At 53.9% G+C, this 20,313-nt stretch overlaps 8 protein-coding genes across 8 annotated transcripts; 3 read left to right on the forward strand and 5 right to left on the reverse strand.

Moving 5' to 3' along the window:
- Window positions 1–345: 345 nt before the first annotated feature.
- CORC01_12274 (uncharacterized protein) lies at window positions 346–2,071 on the reverse strand (the record flags this gene model as incomplete). Its single annotated transcript, XM_022623895.1, has 3 exons — window positions 346–1,372; window positions 1,432–1,795; window positions 1,867–2,071. 3 exons carry the CDS (start codon window positions 2,069–2,071, stop codon window positions 346–348), a joined length of 1,596 nt encoding a protein of 531 aa, XP_022469582.1.
- Window positions 2,072–2,789: 718 nt separating this feature from the next.
- On the reverse strand, window positions 2,790–3,233 carry CORC01_12275 (NADH:ubiquinone oxidoreductase 11.5kD subunit; the record flags this gene model as incomplete). Its single annotated transcript, XM_022623896.1, has 3 exons — window positions 2,790–2,936; window positions 3,010–3,149; window positions 3,206–3,233. 3 exons carry the CDS (start codon window positions 3,231–3,233, stop codon window positions 2,790–2,792), a joined length of 315 nt encoding a protein of 104 aa, XP_022469583.1.
- A 524-nt stretch (window positions 3,234–3,757) lies between these two features.
- CORC01_12276 (secretory pathway protein Sec39) lies at window positions 3,758–6,664 on the forward strand (the record flags this gene model as incomplete). The annotated part of the gene is made up of 3 exons (XM_022623897.1): window positions 3,758–5,237; window positions 5,288–5,444; window positions 5,497–6,664. 3 exons carry the CDS (start codon window positions 3,758–3,760, stop codon window positions 6,662–6,664), a joined length of 2,805 nt encoding a protein of 934 aa, XP_022469584.1.
- A 1,672-nt stretch (window positions 6,665–8,336) lies between these two features.
- Window positions 8,337–9,702, reverse strand: CORC01_12277 (RNA recognition domain-containing protein; the record flags this gene model as incomplete). Its single annotated transcript, XM_022623898.1, has 5 exons — window positions 8,337–8,347; window positions 8,403–8,963; window positions 9,022–9,377; window positions 9,458–9,581; window positions 9,651–9,702. The coding sequence occupies 5 exons, from the start codon at window positions 9,700–9,702 to the stop codon at window positions 8,337–8,339; spliced, it is 1,104 nt and encodes a 367-aa protein (XP_022469585.1).
- Window positions 9,703–11,584: 1,882 nt separating this feature from the next.
- CORC01_12278 (uncharacterized protein) lies at window positions 11,585–14,260 on the reverse strand (the record flags this gene model as incomplete). Its single annotated transcript, XM_022623899.1, has 4 exons — window positions 11,585–11,847; window positions 11,913–13,888; window positions 13,940–14,031; window positions 14,096–14,260. The coding sequence occupies 4 exons, from the start codon at window positions 14,258–14,260 to the stop codon at window positions 11,585–11,587; spliced, it is 2,496 nt and encodes an 831-aa protein (XP_022469586.1).
- A 1,287-nt stretch (window positions 14,261–15,547) lies between these two features.
- On the forward strand, window positions 15,548–16,470 carry CORC01_12279 (short-chain dehydrogenase; the record flags this gene model as incomplete). The annotated part of the gene is made up of 2 exons (XM_022623900.1): window positions 15,548–16,100; window positions 16,160–16,470. Coding segments are annotated over 2 exons (864 nt in total), but the record flags the coding sequence as incomplete, so codon positions are not given.
- A 71-nt stretch (window positions 16,471–16,541) lies between these two features.
- Window positions 16,542–17,169, reverse strand: CORC01_12280 (acetyltransferase; the record flags this gene model as incomplete). Its single annotated transcript, XM_022623901.1, has 2 exons — window positions 16,542–16,945; window positions 17,001–17,169. The coding sequence occupies 2 exons, from the start codon at window positions 17,167–17,169 to the stop codon at window positions 16,542–16,544; spliced, it is 573 nt and encodes a 190-aa protein (XP_022469588.1).
- Window positions 17,170–18,436: 1,267 nt separating this feature from the next.
- CORC01_12281 (uncharacterized protein) lies at window positions 18,437–19,676 on the forward strand (the record flags this gene model as incomplete). The annotated part of the gene is made up of 2 exons (XM_022623902.1): window positions 18,437–19,103; window positions 19,156–19,676. 2 exons carry the CDS (start codon window positions 18,437–18,439, stop codon window positions 19,674–19,676), a joined length of 1,188 nt encoding a protein of 395 aa, XP_022469589.1.
- Between the last annotated feature and the right edge of the window lie 637 nt (window positions 19,677–20,313).

Consider the following 20,313-nt stretch of genomic DNA (forward strand, 5'->3'; position numbering starts at 1 on the left):
GAGAAATATTGCAGTGCTGTTTATCGACCCTGGGCTAGCGATCTTGTCCCGACGGCTCTGCTTCAACCAGCCTTTCTTGAATGCGCTGATGGTTGAGCATTTCCAGTTCTCCGGCCTCATTTCGTGATCTTTCCATCCTCGTCTGCCTCGCTCCCTGTATGAGCCTCCACTTTCTTGTGGCCGGTACATTCGACATCCATCAACACAACCTTGGCTTCTGTACACGAGCCGTGGGCTGACCCCTTCGTGATCAACCTCTTTTCCCTTCACAAACTTAGATTTGTGATTGAAATGGTTCCACAGAAATTCTGCACCCTGCAGCTGGACCCAAGACCTTCGTAGACACTAATTCATCTTTCGAGCATTCCGTCTGTTGAGATCCAATCTGCCATGCCTGCGACGCAAAGGTGATGGACTCCGTCTGAGCCATTCCCCTTCCAAGAGGTTCATGTCGTCGAGGTTCTCGATAGCTGACATTTGGCCATTGTCAGAGCTGTCGCCGTAGAGCTCCTGACTGGAAAACCCCGAAAAATTCCAGGCACTGGTTGACGAACCTCTCAGCCTCATTGCTTCCGCGTGCACTGCAGCTATGTATTCTTGCCGCCCGATCCGAATGTTTACTTCCAAGCCACCCGTTGAAGGAGGCGTCATATTGTAGTCGGATGACGAAGCTGGAAGAGCTAAGGGCGGGGAGGGAAGAGGACGACGCGGATCCGTCTCAGGGAGCTCTTGAGACAGGGAGGGCAGCATCACCCGTCTGGCGATTCCAAGCTCAAACTCTTCACCGCCACTCGACTCTTCAATGTACTGGAAGAGCGATGGTGTGACAGAAGGTGCTCTTGTCGATTCTAATGACACGCTGCGGATCGAGGGTTCAGAATCTGGACGCATTGGCAGAGTTCGGAGGGGTTCTGACACTTTCAGAATCTCTCGCGCTAGTTTGCTGGGCTGCGGCATCCTGGACCGATTCGCGACTGGAGGGGTAAGCTCAGGTGGCGTTTCGAGGTAAAAGTCTCGTTCGACGGCTGGTTTGTTCTGCTTCCCCTTCTTTTCGATCTGGCCCCTATCATTGTCCTCGAAGACCAATCCGTCAACAGAGTCGAAGTCAAATGGTCTCGTTCGAGTGCTAGTAACTTGTCCAGCCTCATAATGAATTGGCGTTATGGGCCTGTTTGGCAGTTGTTCACTCTGTGCATTTGATGCTATCAATTCGTCATAATGCGCCTCTGACACAAGATTCAGCGCCTTCAAGTTTTCCCAAGTGCGGTAGAAAAAACGAAATGTGGCGAACGGAGAGTCAACCGGGTCGACGAGGACCCAGTCATAGAAGGTGAGATCTTGCGGTGACTCAACAAGGCCACCGGTGGGTGATCTGAATCATAAGTATAACAAGTCACTTTATTTCAGTAGAGGATGGAGAGAATTCCTTACGTAATGCCATACTGATCTTGACTGCGAAAGTCACCAAGTTGAGGGGCTCTCCTCCTTCGTCCGTGGGATCGGAATATCTGAACGTCAATAAGGCCGCCGTCCATGGCAGCCGAGGCTTCGGAGCGCGGCACAAAGTGAAAGAAACGTTTCTCGACGCCCTCACGTTTGTACGTAACACCAGACTCTCGATAGTGCCACTTGGTATCAGGCTCGTACAAAGCATGACTGACGATCTGGCTCTGGGCAGCTTGCGACCTCGTACCCCAGGAAACTACCTGACGGCCATTCATGGTCATTTTGAAATACAGGAATTTGCTATTCGCTGGAGGTTTGTTGATTGAGTATCTCAAATGGAACTGGGATCCTGTGTCATCGATGTCAATTGTCGCCAACAGGTTAAGTGTGAAGTGGAAGAAGGCGAGGGCAGTAACAAACCTGGCGACGAGGGAATGTAGACTGACGTTGTCGGTCTACACTTCTCGGGGGTCGAGGTGAAGCTGCAACCTGTGGACGACATCGGGCTCGCTGCATGAGGACCCCGAAGTCGGACAGAGGAGGACTCTGGGTGAGGAAGCTCGGGCAACCCCTCTATATTGGGACCAGGCACGATTGAGACGTCAATGCCCCTGAGGCTGGGCATTGGGGCGAGTCGATTGGTATCTGGTTGTCGCGTGAGAAGGGGTCAGCTGAGGTCTGCTATGCAAGCCGTGAAATTGGCAAGAAGAGCGTGGGTAGTGAAGAAAGAAAGTGTTGGTGGGAAGTATTAGTGTTGCCGCGGGGATATTGAAGAATTAGGAATCCAGTCGATTTGGTGCTTTGAGTGTATGCCTCTGGAGCAAGGTAGTGAAGCGCAGCGAGGTTTTGATTTGGGGTTGATTCGCCGGTGGCTCTTTCTTCCTTCAGGGCAGGTGCGAGTCGGTGAATTCTTGGACTGTACCTTCCCTCAGGATAAGCAACCATCACGCTGTTGCCGCCGCTTCTCAGTGGTTTTGCCAACATTGCCACGCTCACAATAGAGTTTTTCTATCAAATGTTGCATATACAATTACCTACATAGCCTCCTCAGATGGCGGATTGTAGCATACTACTTTGAACACAATATCGAAACACCGCCACAACCATTGCCAATAGGCAAAACCTCAGGCACTCTGGCGACAAAATATGAAGGAGAGGTGCACTGTCTCAATCGAAATCGTCACATCGAAAGATCTCCGAACACGGTGCAAGCGATCCAATGCCGAAGGAATTGAACAGGAAATTGGCGTTGATCGTTTGCTGCTTGCAGCAGCTACCTATTTGGTTCGTGCCATGTACAGGTTGTTTCGCCCCTCTCGAGCCTAGCTTTAGCTTCGTCTTGCTCAACTCGACCCTGTTACAGCCTTCGTGTCGTCCTCCTTGCCGAGTAGTCCCAGGTTGCGTATTTGTCCTGCACTCGGCGCGTTGTCTCGTGCACTTGCCGACTCAGCCTTTCGGTAGGCAGCCTGAAGCGCCCTCGTTCTCGCAGCCTGTATGGGTTCGTGCCATTGGTAAGTCATTGTCCTCCTAGTTATGGTATAGCCGGGGCTGAGGGATACAGACCTCCTTCTTGTGGTGCAGGCACTCGTAGTAGTCCTCCAGAGCCAAGCCACATTTCTTCTTCTCTGAGTGGTCCTCGCCGGTGGTGTTGACGACATAGCAGCCGAGGAGCTCCTGCCAGAAGGGGAAGCACCGCGATGGGCCTAGCCGGCGTCACAGGATCAGTACGGCATCAATGGCAACGTGAATGGAATAGTACCTCCGTGAAGTCCGTATCCAGAGGCCATTATGGATATACAAGCGCCGATTGGTGGGTAGGTGAAGCTTCAAGGTCGTCGGATACTGTCGTGGAGACGCAATCCCGAAGTCGAAAGTTTGGACGGTGGTTGTGACTGTGGAATAGTCCGCGGCTGTCTGGTAAATATCGTCCTATCAGAAGGTACCTGATTCCAATAGCACATCCGCTGGAACCATGTGTTCTCTAGGCTAGCGCGCGCCTAAACCTCCCTGGATCGACCCGCTTGCCAATCGGAGCCCCTGGCATCCACACCACTCAGCAGCTTACGGATACGTTCCCTTACAATGTAGGTATGACGAAGCTAGGTGCATGCACCCCAACTGAACACGCTTCGGGGAGTTGGACCTTGATGCCCGTGCCCACCCGCACTTGCACCTGTCGACTGCTTCGATACCCCGATATACCGACATCGCTTCGCGAAAGCTCCTCTGGCCAGTTCAACGCTTTGTGGTTAACCTACATTGAACGTTCCCGACGATACACTAGATTGGACATGCCTAAAATTCCTGCAACATGAGCCTCGTCCTGTCCCCGCCGAAGCTTGTGCTTTTGGCTGTCCAGCTGGCCATCCACGCCAATATTGAAAGTCTGGCCTTCCTCGCCTCCCGACATGCCACTGTCCTACGCAAGGATCTCGTTTTACGCGTTCTCTTGACCTATCTGCCCGAGACAGTCAGGTCTAGTGACTACCTTTCCTTCTTGGAGGAACTCTCGACTGGCGAATTCAACGACCGCGAAGCTGAGTACATCGACTACTCCATCGTGGAGAACCTATCGGACGAAGATGCTGCGAAAAAGGTTCGCAAACTCCACTTGCTGCCTCTAGCTAGGAAGGATATATCCGTTGATACCGATGACGATTCATTGGCCTTGTTCCTCCTCCATCGAGCTCACCGTGTCGACGAAGAGGCAGGCCTGCTCCATCAGCTACCCGAATTGCTTGGCCCTTTTATACAATATGCTCCTGGGATCCGAGTCTGGACGGTCTCAACTTTGTTGCCGCTGCTGAGGAGGAATTACGAATACTACCCGACCGAAAGCGTGCCTTACACATTGGCTGAGTTCCAGAGTCTCCCGGATGGCGCGGCCATTGATGCTCTTTTATCCCAAACGGGCGTGAGGCCGGAGGAATACGGCTTCATCGGGAGAGATCTCAGAGGCATACTTGTGCCTTGGCTGCATGATGATGCCCGGTGGAAACGCTTAGACGAGACCGACTCGTCAGTCGAGGGCGTGTCTAGTGCGGGATGGGAACGTTTCCTCGAATGGCTTCTCTCCAAGAGCTCTAGCTCATGGAGAGTAGCTGTTGCTGCCGTCGAGCAATGGGGAGGTGCTGTAGACGTGGATCTGGGAGACTTTGATGTAGTATGGCTCAGCGAGCAGCAGCAGCAACATCTCGACCGCCGCTATGCACGGGCGATTATGGGTTGCGCTTACCTGGTACCCGAGGCCAGTACAGAAGCGCTCGAAGGAGCTCACCAGATGTTAAGGAAGGTCATGGACCTGCTGGGGCAGGATGATACAATGTCACTGCGCGAGGGGGCGGACACGTTGGCTGCTGTTGCTTACTTGGAAGACGACGGAATCCTGAATCACAAGAATACAGCCTTCATGCGAGACGGTCTGCTTAAGGATTCGAACCCTCTTACCAAGCCTTCGAGAAAGTCAACGCACCTTCTCCATGCCCTGATCCTCAGCGCTTTCATCTTGACTCAATCCGGACTACCCTGCACCGTCAGGAGGGCCGGAGCCCTGGCTTTCATCCAGGATGAGCGAGACCAGAAGGCTGAAGTGGTGCAGTTGATCCATACACTGGCCGACAGAACTCCCAATAACGACGAAACATACTGGGTCAAAGCACGGAATGAGGTCCTTTGGCTCAGGAACTGGGGCATTGCCCCCTCGCCGGAGGGCAAGGTGATGGGAGTGTTTGCCAAGGTCAAGCCGGAAGTAATCGAAACAGAATTCTTGAGGGCACTCCTGTCTAGTGCACGTAAGTGTACCACGAACGATTTCCCACCATGTTTTGCTAAATCTGCTCAGGCTACTCGTTGGCAAGATCCTTGTACGAGAGCGCCGCCGACAAGCCACTGTCATCGCAAATAGTGCAGGAGACCGTCGAAGCTGCTGCGCTCAATGCGTACGACAATGCGTCGAACCCGAGTCGCGCAAGGGGCGGCCTCAAGAAATGCGACGAGATGTACGTGAGAAATGACATGACTGCCGTTTTTCACTTCCACTAATAAAACCAGTATCAATGCCTTCCCTCAAACAATCCACAAATCTCTACCTGAGCGGCGCCGAATCGACTCTTTGCTCGAGGCAACGCATGCCCTCAGCGAATACCGACTGGTCCTTAGGCAAGCCGAACCTTTCAGCCCCATCGTGTTACGCGTCCACTCAGATCCCATCTCCATCATTGGCAAAATTCTAGAGCAGAACCCGAAGAGCTACACACGCATCCAGGAGCTCTTGGGCGTGGGGTTCAACATGGTTCGCGCCGGACTTGTGGACCGCAACAACAAGGTTGCAGCAGCTTACGCCACAGACGATGGAGAACAAATCGAGGCCGCGAGACAACGTATCACAGCCATGTGCATTGAAGCGGCTTTGAAAGAAGACGACTTTGAGACGGCGTATTCGTACATTGTTAATCGTCTAAGCGGCGGTGTTGATAAATCGGCTGCTTCAATGGCGAAGATCGACGACGAGTGGTCCTGGAGGGCTGCCCTGCAGGCGGGACAGTACATCAGGAGTGCCCGAACGATACGACCGACACACTTGGGTAACGCCAGCGGTAATCCCGATATCCGGCACCTAGAACAGCGCATCGACTGCCTGGCAACAGCCCTAAGGATCGCTCCGCCCTCGCAGTTGCAGGAGATCCTCAAAACATTCCGTCGCTGTGAGGAACAGCTCGACTCAGCTATCAAAGAGGACGCTGCGCGTGAAGAGGACCTGGACACTGCCACCTCTGTCGATGGGCACTCTGGTATGCCCGGCGGCTTCGACACAGGTCACGCGGCGGCGAGATCGCACGGGCCTCTAGGCGAGCGGCAGACCCGCTCTTCAGTCGGTGTTGGGGTTGCAAGCAATACCGGCGACGAAGCGCCCATGTCACTATTCGACCTCTCCCGCGCGACGGCTAGGGCGGCGACTCGCAATTTCACTGCGCTGTCGACGCTACAGCAGTCTGCTGGTGGCGGCAGTGCTTCTGCCGGTGGTGGCGGCGCCGTGGCTCCGACGCCGGCTGCTTCTGACTCCGTGCCGGACAGCGAGTGGGATGTTCATGATGACCACCCCAGAGCGAGGAAGCGTGATCAGCTTCGTGAGGCTGCAATGGGCACCTTGACATCAGGCGTTGGCTGGCTCATCGGTGCCCCTGCTCCAAACCAGCCACAGGGACACAGAAGCGACTGAAGTCAATTCGCTTATAGATCGTATACAGGCAGTGATAGTAACGACTGAATGATGAATGATTCCCAAATCCCAAGACAATTCGAACAGTGCGATGGTTTCCCACCCAAGTTCTCTCAATGACTCTGTGTTTTAATTTGGTAGTAAACTATAACACTGTGTAAATATCCTGCAAAGCTAATCACAGAAAAAAAAAGTTTTGAGCAATAGTTCTACCACTGGGTAGAATGTTGACCTGTTTGTCGACCTCGAATTGACTATTGGGGCGGGGCCCAGATTGGTCCAGAGGTGGTGAGCTGCCAAGAGTTTGCTTGACCCAGGCAAACTATACGCAAACCTCAAACACTCAATATTGAAGGCTGTTTGACGTGGATGACCCAAGCCTCTGTGGACTGCAAGCTATGAAGCAGATCTCACTAAAGGTTGAGCCAACTTGTCTTTGAGCGACTGCTTTGCACAGTAGGGAAAGCCCTGCCAGAAGTCGTGTGGAAACTGGAGAATAGAATTTTGAACCAAAGCACGAAAGTCAAACCCCGCGTCGAGACTGAGACAGCATACATCGTTGTAAACGGGCTAGGCTCGCTAGCTGGCTGCACTGCACGCTGGGGACCAGCCCGGTGTCGCCCGTGCAAAGTCGGAAATGCTGGCGAAAAAGGAAGTAGAACGAGAAAGCGTAGCAGATGTGGAAGACGGGCGCCAAGAGTACTTCAGACATCCACATTCCAGGCGGAGCAATCTTTTTTACTGTTAAGTGTTTTCTTCACTAACTATAGCGTCAGTTTGGAACAGCGCATGTTGGGGAAGATACCTTTGACCGAATTCTGAATAAATTCTGTGCTTTCTTATCACGCGACCATATGACGCTCTAGACACGGCCCAAGAGTGTTGGAGGTGGATGGTCAGAACGACGATGCGAAGCAAGGGCCACGACATCTTTGAATGCCGTGCCACTGATTTGTGCTAGCATGACGACTAAATGAACAACAGAGGGTGTGAATGGCGAATAAGAGGCGGTTCATTTACGATAGAAGGGTTGAATTTGTATAGTGGCGTTCAGGCGGCACAGTTACGGTTTAGTTGTATTAAGGGACGCGGTTGTCATTCATGTTGCATTGCTGGTCAACATCTTATCATGCTGAAAATTGCATCGAAAGAGCCATGTCGGATTTGCGAAGCCGTCTCAAACTCGACTCGACCCCGAAGTGGGACGCGATAGATAATGGTACAAGGTGGAAAGTGGTTTGCGTAGAAACAATCGTGGACCGCCGTAGGCCCACGACGTGGTGTAACGAGAGTGCTGATCCACGAGGGGGAAGTGACTGTCACTCTGGCCAAAGCCTGTCGATGCCTGCCGTTTTGCCGCGTTGATTGTTTGCCATAGCTACCATAGAATCCGCCAAACATTCGTTGACTGCAAAAACCGAGTTGAGTAACAGGAGCCAATTGAAAGGCACCTGGTTCTCGCGAACAGTCATTGTTACCGAAAACCGAGGTTAAGGAGCCGTAAACCACGCAGGCCGAAAATCCCCATTTTTGTGTTCCATCCCAAACTACATGAGACGCAATTTTTGGGATAGCCGCCGTAATCGATCGAACTATGAAAGAGGAAAGGGATGGACCGTCAGTCGCCATCAAACCGGGCATATTAACGACTTAGGTAGCGAACGTTGAGAAATTAGCGAGAGCCTAGACACGTTAGCTTGAAGACCATAGGGCGGGCGCTTGAATAGGGTTTTCCAACCTCCATAGGCCTCGCGAGCCTCGGAGCGGGCAGGCGCGTCGGCATAAGCTGTACCGCTGGCAGGAGCGTCGCGGGGAGGGCGGTCACGGCTGCTGCTGTAGGTATCATCACCGGTGCGCTCGCGTCTCTCGTAGCCGGCAGCACCGCCGCCACGGCGGTCATCGCCGCCACGGGCATAGCGATCGCCACGGTCCTCACGTCCACCGCCGCCGCCGCCGCCGCCACCGTAGCGATCGACGCGACCGCTGCTGCTGTAAGTGTCGTCGCCACCACGCTCGCGTCTCTCGTAGCCGCCGGAACCACCAGCGCCGCCGCGGTCCTCACGGTAGCTGCGGTCGTAGCCACGATCCTCGCGATAGCCACGGTCGTAACCACCGCCGCGGTCTTCGTAGCCTCCACGGCGGTCGTATCCGCGGTAGCGATAAGCATCATCGCGGCCACCTCCATAGCCGCCACCTCCATAGCCACCGCCGCCGCCGTAACCACCGCGGCGACGGTCATCGTAGCGGTCGTTGAAACGGCCTCCACGGCCGCCACCACCACCACCGCCACCACCTCCCTCTGTTGAAAATCGTGTGAGTGACTTCTCCCCAGTGCGAGCCGTCGAGAGAATGCTTACCACGTTTGGGGGGGCCGAAGTATTTGCCTGGAGTGGGAGTGCGAGGGCGAGCACGACGAGCCTTCTCGATGCTGAGGGTACGGCCTTCGATCTGCTCTCCCTGCAAGCCTTCCTTGGCAGCGTCGGCTTGGTCAGAAGTGACCATCTTGACGAAGCCAAATCCACGAGACTCCTTGGTATGGGGGTCGCGCATGATCTGGCACTTCTCGACATCACCGTACTTCTCGAACATGCGAGTGACCTCCTGTTCGGTCAAACGGGGATGAATTCCAGTGACGAAGAGGTTGGAGCCAGGGTTGATGGCGCCGTCGTCGTCGCGGTCGCCACCTCGGGAGCCAGTCTCGTCCTTGGCGCCGCTAGGGGAAAACAGTATATGTCAGCAATCGCACATTGTTTGGACAAAGGGGATCAGGAATCAAAACTTGTGTTTGCTTACCGGTCGCGGTCGCGGTCACCGTTGCCGGAAGGAGACGCAGAGCGACGACGTCCAGAGTCGCCATCATCACGCGCAGGGCGAGGGGAGGCGCTGCGGTTGTCGCGCTCGTAACGAGGAGCCTCGTCTGCATCGCGTTTGTCTGTTAGTGCCTCGTCGACTTGGGGGCGTCGATTTGTATCGAGGAAAAACGAACCATCGTAGCGGTCGCCGTTGGCGGCCTCGTAGTCCATGGACGTAGTAGCCATATTGATTTATTGGGCGAACGAGCTATTGTTCGTTGGCAATGTTGGTGGTGTTGCTAGTCGGTAAATTTGGCCAACGACGCGAATGCCGGTGACGCAGACTCTTCTGCTGCGGCGATTGGTCAGAAGTGATGATGGGAAGCGGATCGGACCCAACGAGAAGGGGGACCTTTGGGAAATAAGGAGAAGGATTCGTACGTCGAAAAAAGAGACTGGAGGAAGGTAGGAAAATCTTTGTTACAGTCGTCGGCAAAGTAATTGGACGACGAAGTGCATCGATTGAGGAAGCGATGTGGCTCAGTATGCCGATTGTGGGAGGGAAGGGACGGGAGAGGTGAAGGAAGTGATGTGAAAGAAGGGATGTTGGCAGCTCGAGGTTCAAGGTAGAGAGGGAGAGAAAGAAGGTCCACGGGGTCAGTGGGTGTGAGGTGTGAGGTATGTGTGTTCGTGTGTGTACGTGTATGTGCGCGCGCCTGCCTCGTCTTTGCAGCTAGGTAGTTGAGGCACCTAAGTATTCTTTCCCTTACCTGAAGGTACCTACCTAAGGTACTCTGGGACCGCAGCCGCAGCAGCAGGTAAAACTCAGACGTAGTGAATGTACCTAGCTTGTGACGGAAGGGGAAGGCGCAGGGTCGATGGAGCACCTAAATGGTCAGCTATGGGCTCCGTCTGGGAGGGAACATCAGCAAGGCGGACAAAAAGGCAGCTTTTGCAGCAAGCTATGCGGCGGCGCTGTCCATGGGCTCCGTCAGTGCCTTTCGTTGGTATTGCTGGAAATGCAGGGCGGACGAAGGGGGCGAAAAAGACGGAAACAATACCTACCTTCAGGTATCCGTACTCTGTATTGGTTTGCTGGTCGTGCTGGTGTATACCAGGATGGTGGGTGGTGCTGGATGAGAAGGCAAATGTACCAAACGTGCTTAGGTACCTACTGTAGCATTTATGAATCGATTGAGTTGATTGATTGACTGCCTGGGAAAGAAAATGTGGATTTAGTGGCAGGGAACCAGGCGCCACAGTGGACTCTACTGATGGACTGTCTGAGCAGCTGAGAAAAAATACAGGCGGAGTACCTAGACCTCCCTGTCGTCAGCTGGCCAATGCGAGGACCTTTTTCAGTTTGAACCAATGAAATTAGCTGCGGGATGAAGTCGAGACCGAACCCCTGCAAATTAGCCAATTCAGATTTCTTGAATGCCAGCGGGACACTGAACTACAATGCGGTATATGCACGCGGCGCGATGTGCTGAGGCGCGGTACGGATATAGCCATGCATGTCATTTTATCCCATTTTGATTTTCCGGCCCGTCTGACATTTGTCTTTCATCGACCCAGCAAGGAGCCATATCTGGCCATGGAAGGATACTTTCCTACCCTACTACCTTCAGATTAACTTACAGATTCCTTGCCAAGTTGGGCTCCTACCTGTTTGCATGTGTACTACTGACAATAAAGCACTTACCTACTCGAAGGTAAGGTGCCTAGGGCCCGAGAGTCTGACAACAGGGAGAACGAGGTGCACAGCCAAACCCTCATATGTTATTGACAAAAAGAAGTTGCCAGCCACTCTCGTCTAGAGTGGTAAATTGTATGGTCAGAGACCCTGGAACGTCAAATGATAGAACGAGGGCGCAAGACACCGGGGGTTGGACATCACCTGGTAGGCATGACACCACGCCGCCTGTTCGCATTCTGCATACTCTCTGATGATGGCCCGGTTTGGACATATCTCGGGCTCTAGATTTGCGCAGACGCGCTTGGCCGATGCCACTGTACTACGACTACTACCGTCACGGCCTGTGCCAGTTGCCAATTTCGTATTAAATGTGTTACACTATGTCCGAGGCAAATGGTATCCAGAATATCATGCCAGAATGACTACGCCTTACAAATCCTCCATGATGACCTGTTGATCCTTACCCAGGACACCTCCGCTGATGATCTCGGCCTCCAGTGCCTTGCCAACATCAACCTCCGCAAACGCCGCAGGCTCGTTTAAGAAGCTCAATGCCTCTACTGCCCTGCCCCCGCAAGCCCTTTCTAGTGCCAGAAAGGCGAAATGGCCTCCGACGACGGGCCTAGCCATAAAGTGAGGGCCAGGCCAACCACCGGTGCCTTCCGTTTCGTAAAGATCGGTGAATGGTCGGTCTTCAGATTCGAGTTAGTAAATCGTGCTGCAATCTGTATCGGAAGTACATCCAAGCCTAGCTCACCAGTTGTGGTCTCGTTGACCCATGTTGCAACACTCTGGAGAATCTCCATCCGAGTCTTCTTACTAGATACTGCCGCGGCGAAGAACTGCCAATCGCTCTTCGTGTAGAGATGGCGACTATCGAGCGGGAGCCCATAGTGCTGCAACACGGCATGGTACCAGTTGCTCTGCATGCTATACACCTTATCCGGTACAAACGTCGAGTGCGTATCGACGCCAAAGGCCTTCTGGAACCACCGGGTGACTTGTCCGCTGAGGGTTGACTTCTTCTCCTCGGGCAAGTGGAAGCAGAGAAGCGAGTCTGCAAAGAGGTTATAGATCGTCGTCCAAGAACCATACCAGGTGTAGGCCAGCTTCGCGTGGGTGCCATCCCTGGAAATGCCAAAGTCTTGCCATTGGTCAATGTAGTCGGCCGCGATGTCCGCGTAGTATTTGGAATCATCCGTCTTGCCCAGAACATTAGAAATCTCGGCCATCGCCTTGATACCAATAATACCCTTCAGGGCTAGGTTTGTCTGGTTCGAAAGCCATCCAGCGAAATCATCCGTACAGAGCTGATTGGCCGGAATCAGTGATTCGCGAACCAGGTATCCTGTCCACTTTGTCCAGAGCTCGTAAGATCTGGACACCCATTTCTCTGCCTCTTTCGAGCCCCTCATGGCAGCAACGGCCGAGCAACGGTCTATGCCGTAAGAATCCATGGAGAGCGCCCATGGTCGAATACTGCTGATCTCCGCCTCGAAAGACATATGGGGGTGCGCATGCTCATCGACGGATTTGAGGAAAGCCGGCTGAGTATCATACTTGAAGGCATTGACAAGTGCCAAACCCATGATGAGCATGTTCCCGCACTCCTCCACGGGCATGTATTCGTCCTTTCCATCGGGATGTCCAGTCGCATTCGGGAAATGGGCACCCAGGTCATGCATGCTGTAATCATTGGGATACTGTCCGCTGAGCTGGTGTTCCAGCAGAGGCTCCAACAGGTACGCGAGCCAGCGAGGGTTCGTGTACAGGAAAAAGGGGAACGCGGGGAAAATCACGTCGACCGTCTGGAAGTTTCCGTTGGAAGAGATCTCTTTGAGGAACAGGATCGGGTCATCAGGGGTTCCAGAGAACTGGGTTGCGCCAAGGACCTGACGAGCTGACACCGCAGCAATATCCTGGTAGTCTTGTGACCCAGAAGCAAATGCATCGATAGCGAGTTGGTTCGAATAGTTCCCTGCGAGCAGGCTAGCCGCAGAAAAGTCATCGTAATGGTATTGGATCAACTCAGCCGGGGTGGCAAAGTAGAAGGACCACAGCGGACGCATCTGTGTCAGTCCCCTGGCAGCCGCGAACTGAACGACGGGTTCCTGGACAAGAGCAAACGTGAATAGAATGCTGTCACCAGATGCAGACTCGCTGCCAGTCTTGCTACTCAGGTGGAAAGCCTTGGAGAAGGCAAAAACTGGCTCATCGTCCATGATCTTCCTGTATGAGGTATCAACTTCGTTGGTCAGGGAGCCCTTGGTCGCAAATTGCTGGCGAAGCTTGGCGGATGTGCCAGCCTGGTGAGAGACGTCGGCCGGACCAGTGAAGTGCAGAGTACCCCATTCTGCGTGGTCGGCAAACTCGGTAAGCAGCTGCGGGTACTGTCTGCCAACTTGCCAGGTCTTGAGGGCAGCGCTTTGCTTGTGCGAGGCCTTTGCTTTGCTCAGCTCCCAGATTATGCTACTGTCCCTGTTGCCGCTGACCCATTCACCATTGACATCAGTGTAAATGTTGATGTCGAAAGGCCCTTCAGCGTGGACAGTCAAATACGCAGCAGGGATCGACTGTCGGAAGGTTGAGGTGGGCGTGATGGGCGAGAGGAAGGAGAGCACGACCTTCACGGGCGCGGACGTTCCGGGAGGAGGAGGAATCGAGTATGATAAGTTCGTGGTGGAAGCGTCGAAGGTTGCGCCCAAATATGACGGGACAGATACATTATAGTATCTAAGGGGATGTCAATTTGCAGTCGCGAAGGTTCGCAGCGGTTAAACCCACTTGGAGGATAGGGGCAAAGAATCCTGGGGCCGCCCAAGCAAAGGATATACGGTGCTGGTGTCGGGCACTGAAGCCATCACCGAGAAGCCGAGCTGATGGATATCACCAATTAGCCAGACCGCGCGCCTAAGCGGACGGCAGTTCAGGAGAGCTTACGCTGGAGCCGGTCCAGAAATAGGGCCATTGTTCCCAAGGCGCATCACGAGCGTTACCTAGCCATGTGCTCAGGTACGGATTGCGGACAATTAAAGGTAGGACAGGAGGAGTCAATGTAGAAGCGCTCGCCGTCGCTGCGACGACTAGCAACGAGGAAAAGCGCATGGCAAAGTGAGCGTCTCGCGAGCCAGCTTCGAGAACAGACGGACACTTGGCGTGAGCAAGTACTTGAAGAGGCTGCTATCGAGGAAGGCAACGGGAGTGTCAAAGTGAAGTGCGTAGCAAAGCTTGCGAAAAACATGCGTTTGCGCCTCCTTGCGACGCAGGCTGGGAACTTGGCAAAGAGTGAGACTGGCGGCAAGTTTTCACACACGGAGTTAACAGAAGAAGTTGTGGAGGAGAGAACAAGAAGAGGCCTCGGACACAAAACCAAAAGCTCCCTTCCTCGGCTCTGTTTTGCAAGCAGCTCCAAGCACCGGCTGTGGCACAGCCTACCATAGGCAACCAAGGTGCCCACCTACCTTACCTTGGGTGCTTGGGTACGTCAACCGTCAAGGAGCTCCAAGACGATACGGGAACAGTTGGAGAAATCTGGGGTCGAAGATAAGGTGACGGCTGGGTCACAGGGTAACAGGTAAAGCACCCGATCAGCAGTGCGGTTGCAGGAGACGGCCGGATGTACGTCAGGAGAGCGGGTCAGGTGCTTGCAAGGCTGCATCGGCAGGTTGTCGCGTCCCATCACGATGCGCCATGCGGGGAATGACCAATGAGAGAGGCGACCGCGACTAGACCGGCACCAATCAAACATCAAATGCCGCGCCACGAGCCCCTGTTTTGCGGAGACGGCGGGGTTCTTTCGTGCGGGGTCGAAAGCTTCCAACACCTTAGCATGTGCTTACTAAGGTGAATTCCTTCCAACTAAGTTACCTTTGTTTGTATCTACCTACGATCTCACAATTCAGTACCTACCTTTCCAGTTTTGTCACCTGGTTCTTGTAAACTCTCTGGAAGCCCAAGTTGGTCTCCAACCCTCCTCCTGTGTATGCACGTTATCCAACATTGAAGCCAAGTTTGGATGGAAGACTTGGCAAAGTTGATGACATTGAATACCAGTCCTCCCTTCCTCTCCAGCGTGTTTTAGGTCTTTTTGTCCGCTGTCAACCCGGATACTAGCAATCACATAGCAATAAGGTAACATGTGTGGTTTCGTCGTGATGGCTCACTTCATCAATGTCTGCCTCTCGGACTGCTGAGCTGCTTAAACGACATCTCGGAGGTTCGGCCCTGCACCACCGGCTACGACTGATGGGAGTTGCCATAAAATCTCACCTGCGTCGGGCCGGGTCAACATCATACGACCGCAGGCGATCCAGCGAGAAATACACGATGTGATTGGACATGGGTCAGCGTCGGAAACGCGGGACACTATTTTCCCTACTCTACACTTGAGAGTGGTTTCTCGACACGCGCTTGTCAACTTTCTCACGCTCCGCACGGGACCACGATTCCCATTGCAAAAATCAACATCAGTTAACTGGACAGCTGACTGCTGACACCATGGCATCGCTCGACGGTAGCGTCTACGCCTTCACTGGTGGTGCCAGCGGCATCGGTTTTGCGACGGCTAAGATCATCGCAAAGCGGGGTGCCACTGTGTGCCTTGCAGATATCGACCCCGAAGCCCTCAAACAAGCTGAGGCCTACTTTTCGGAGCAAAAGACGCCCTTCTCGGTAACAAAAGTGGACGTATCCGTGAAGATTGAGGTTGAAAGTTGGATAGATGGCATTGTGAAGCAATTTGGGCGTTTGGACGGCGCTGCAAACGTGGCCGGCGTCATTGGCAAACACCACGGCATCCGAGCCGTCGCGGACCTTGAAGATGACGAATGGCACAATATCATTGCTGTCAACTTGACGGGCTGCATGTATTGCCTTAGGGCGGAACTAAGAATTATAGCGGACGGTGGTTCCATTGTCAACGTGGCCTCGATTCATGGCATCAAGGGTACGCCGCATCTTCCTGCTGCCCGGATCTTGAAGCTTTTTCTGACTATCTCTCGATAGGGTTTGCCAAGCATGGCGCATATGATGCCAGTAAACACGGCGTAATAGGGCTCACTCGAGCGGCAGCCAATGAGAACGGCGCCCGGGAAGTTCGAGTCAACGCCGTTGCCCCCGGCGCCATCTACACACCGCTGATGGAGAAGGCCTGGAAATTTCACGACCGCGGAGCGGACGCCGCCTTTGACGAGCCAACGTCTTTTCAGCGTCAGGGCACCGCCGAGGAGTGCGGGAACGTCATCGCGTTCCTGCTCGGTCCAGAGAGTTCCTTCGTGAGCGGGAGCGTCTATCAAGTTGATGGAGCGTGGCTATGAGCCAAAGAGGGCTCGGCGAGGCCTGCGAAGAAAGGCAGTTGGGGTTTGCTAGAATTAACGCTGTTCGCGCTTCACCAGACATCAGATGGCTCAACCTCGTGCTTCTCCCCGTCGTCCCTAATATGCTCGAGCTTGGCGTCCCTCTTCATCGGCTTCCTCATGTCATAAGCGTCCTCGCCGTCGCGGGTAGGATCTGTCGCGTGGTCGCCATAGTAGTCTTTGACCACGCGGAAGACGCTGTAACCCATGCTCTTGTAGAAGGTGATTGCCTTGTAGTTGCTCGTGCGAACGAACAGGTCAACGAACCAGGCGTTGTTTGCATCGGCTGCGGCCTCTAGCTGCTCCGAGAGGATCTTGCCGATGCCCAGTCTCCGCGCTTCTGGAGCCACGGTCAGAGCGGTGATGTGAGCGTGCCAGGGAAGGTAGTGTTCGGAATATTTGTAAACATCGGGTGATGACTCCAGCTTGCCCATGACTAAAGCATCAAGTCAGCCAAGTCGAGCAAAGCATAGCTATGGCCTCAGACATACTGTAGCCGATGATGTTTCCGTTCATATCCTCGCAGACCTGGAACATGGACGGCCATTTGGCATGGTACTGGAGATAGAAGGCCAGCTCATATGTCTCGGTCAAAGGATCGAGGTTGCATTTGGAGAACTTGTTGACATCGTCAGGACGGAAGCGGCGAAAGGTGGCCATAGTTGCCGGGGTGAAGGACCGCGATGGGCGATCAACTAGGTACGGAGGGGTTTCGTGCGGCTCGGGAGGGGTCGACGGCGGGAGATGACAATTGTAGGCCGGAAGAGCTGTATCAGACGGCAGGGGAGGTAGGACAACCGGGATGGTATTCGAACAAATCTCCAGAGTAGGTCGGCTCCAAATTTGTGGCTACCTTACCTTATTCTTATTGCGTTGCGAACGGCTGCCACAGTGAAGGAGCTTTTTCGGAGCCGTTGTTCGGGTTGTGTTCAGGTGGTACCGGATAAAGGACGATAACGGAGTAGACTCCACCGCAATAAGGTACCTTACATAGTACCTTAGGGTGGTAGCAAATGGAGGTGGCAAGCCGCAGCACGGAAGCGGGAGTGTTTTTTTATTAAGTTTTTTTTTTGTGCTGACCTGAGGCTCCGGTACGCGCAGCGCTACGAAGTTCCTTTTCCTGGTGGAGTCGAGAGAAAGATACATCGACCGCCAGATGCAGGGACCATGTCCGCCAGGAGTGACAACTTTCACCCCCTTCCGGATAGATTCAGAGTCAGCGGCCAGGATTTCTGGGACGCAAGACTAGGGGTCCGGTGGCAGTATTATGCAGGGCGCTGCAGGACGACGAATATCTTCTTCGTCGTCGACAACCATACTTCCCAGATATCTGCTTGACCGGATGTCCACCGTCGAAACCAAAGGTGACACACAGGCACAAGGGCTCTCTCATTACACCATAGTCACCTTCTATCCCTCATCCGATAAATCAAACAACAAAGCAGAGCCTGCTGGATTGCCATAATTGGATCGCTGGCGCCAAACCTACATGAGCCCGCCGAATTATTAAAATAAGTAATTATTCCAAGCTTACTTGCCAGACAAATACACATCACTTCCTGACCTGCATGGGATGGGCCGCCAGTACTGATTCCCGCTCCGCCCAAACCGAGGTAGCCCATTTTTGCACGACCGGTGTTTTCCAAGTGCCAGGCCGTCTTTACACGCTCTCGCACTCATCTCCACCTGGATCTTCCTTGTCCTGCATTTTGATGCGACAACCCCTGTTGTTTATTACTAGATAGACAAGCAACAACATTGCCTCCATACTTGAATATCTGGGCTGCCACCACACGTACGTCGTAGAGTCATCCACCCAGCCTTTTCCTATCATAAAGTTTTGTCAGAACGGCATCACCGGACTCGCACGCCACTGCTTTCGCCGACCGACCGACCGACTGTTACAATCCCCCCCCACACCGTCACAATGCCACAGACTCCGGGACACTCGCGCAACCATTCGGGCGTTGACGCCTCTTACCAGTACAACAGCGTCAACTCCTCCCCTCAAGATAGACGAACATCGAGGTCCTCTGCCGACCCCGCGACACCCTTACGCAGCAGCTTCAACAATCAAGACGCTCTGGACATCTCGTTTGCCAGCGGAGGCATGGACGCAGGCAACGGCTTAGGCAACCTCGCAGATGAACTGGCCGACGCTTTCTCCGACTCTGGAGACGAAGAGGAATACTACGAAGAGGAGACCAACAATGCCGACAACAACGGAAGCGGGACACCAAATATCAACGTCGAAGAAGCCGATGGGAGAGCCACCTTCGAGGGAATACGGGACAGCGGGGTCGATGTCGCAAGTCTCGGCGAAGCCGGCGGCAAAGCGAAGAACTTCAACCTTGGGCCACCATCAGCCGCTCAACGCGGTCACCGAAGGAGTGGGAGTGAATACGACGGAAGCGAGTACGGATCCGAGTCTGATCTTGACTCCCCCGGCATGCTGCCTAGCCTGGTTGCCAAGATGGATGCTGTCGAGTCTTTGGCGAGGAGAGGGACCGAGAGTAATGGAGGACCTACAGATGGCGTCTTCAGCAGGGTGACGGAGGGCTTGAGAGATTTGGGCTCCCAAGCTGGCGTCGAGGGTAGTGCGACAAGGCAAGTTCGAGACGGCTCCCTACCGCCATGGTCAATCAGCTAACCAGGGCAGACTCATCACTGCTCACTCGGCCCTCACTACCCACTTGACTCATCAGACCCGGCAGCTACACAACTTAACCTTCCCGCTCCTCTCTCCACTCGTTCCACCGCCGGATTCGGAGACCATCGATGAACTATTACCCCTTTTGATCGAGCTATCTGAGTCGATGCCGCGGCCGACAACAAAAGCCTTCGACTCCCTCACAGCCCTCCATACACTCACCTCCGACCTCGTCCAGAGCCTCAACTACCTCTCAGACACGCTCCACATGTCTCGGCAGACAACCACAACGGCCACGCGTCGCTTGAAGAGCGCCAAAGAGCTGGTCGCCGAGATCAAGAGGGAAGAAGATCTCCGCGAGGAGGGCGAGCGGTGGATCAACCGAGGTAACTGGAGCGAGAGGTTGGCCAACCGCGAGTGCGCAGGCGTGTGCGGCGACGTCGTCGGCGGGTTCGAGGAAGTATGCAACAGCTGGCGGGCCCGCTTACTGGAGCAAGCCGGCGCTGCACAGGCGTAGGCGCGTCTCCTACGTACGTATTGAGGTCTGACAGAGAAAGTTCACTGCCAGGGATCGAGAGGCGGATTACTCATATTCCCAGAGGTTTGGCTAATACTGGAATTTGGGGGTTTGGGATGGGGGAATAGAATCAAGGGCGTGCTTTTGGGTAGATCCGGGATCTTGACCGCTCCCAGCACCCACAAACTTGTTAGACTATATGAATTTTACGAGTCGATGAAACATGATAAGTGGTGTCCCAGCAGGTATCGTCGCCGCTGCGAAAGGGGAAAAAATTCACCAGCAAACTACCGAACGCTAACTTTAAAACTAGAAACTCTACTCCATTGCAGAGTCAATAACAAGATGACAGGAAGCACAAGATTCGAGTCAAAACGGATAATGCCGCGTTGCATGGTCCGACCATTACCAGTGACTCCCACCGGTATCTGAGTTACATTGCAGATCTGAGCAGGGCCACGGCCATGGAAGGAAGTGATCAGTCAGGCGCAAATGTTCGAAGTGTAACAGTGTGGTCGTCAACATGACAATCTGATCACTCCTCGCGTCATAGTGCTAGTTATCCGGCCGTATCAACCAAAAGGGTTGGGTTGTAACCTTAGTAGTGTAAACAATATAATTAAGTAAGTGTGGAGGC

Source organism: Colletotrichum orchidophilum, assembly GCF_001831195.1.
Source record: "Colletotrichum orchidophilum strain IMI 309357 chromosome Unknown Scaffold_148.1, whole genome shotgun sequence".
In the NCBI taxonomy this organism is placed as follows: Eukaryota; Fungi; Ascomycota; class Sordariomycetes; order Glomerellales; family Glomerellaceae; genus Colletotrichum; species Colletotrichum orchidophilum.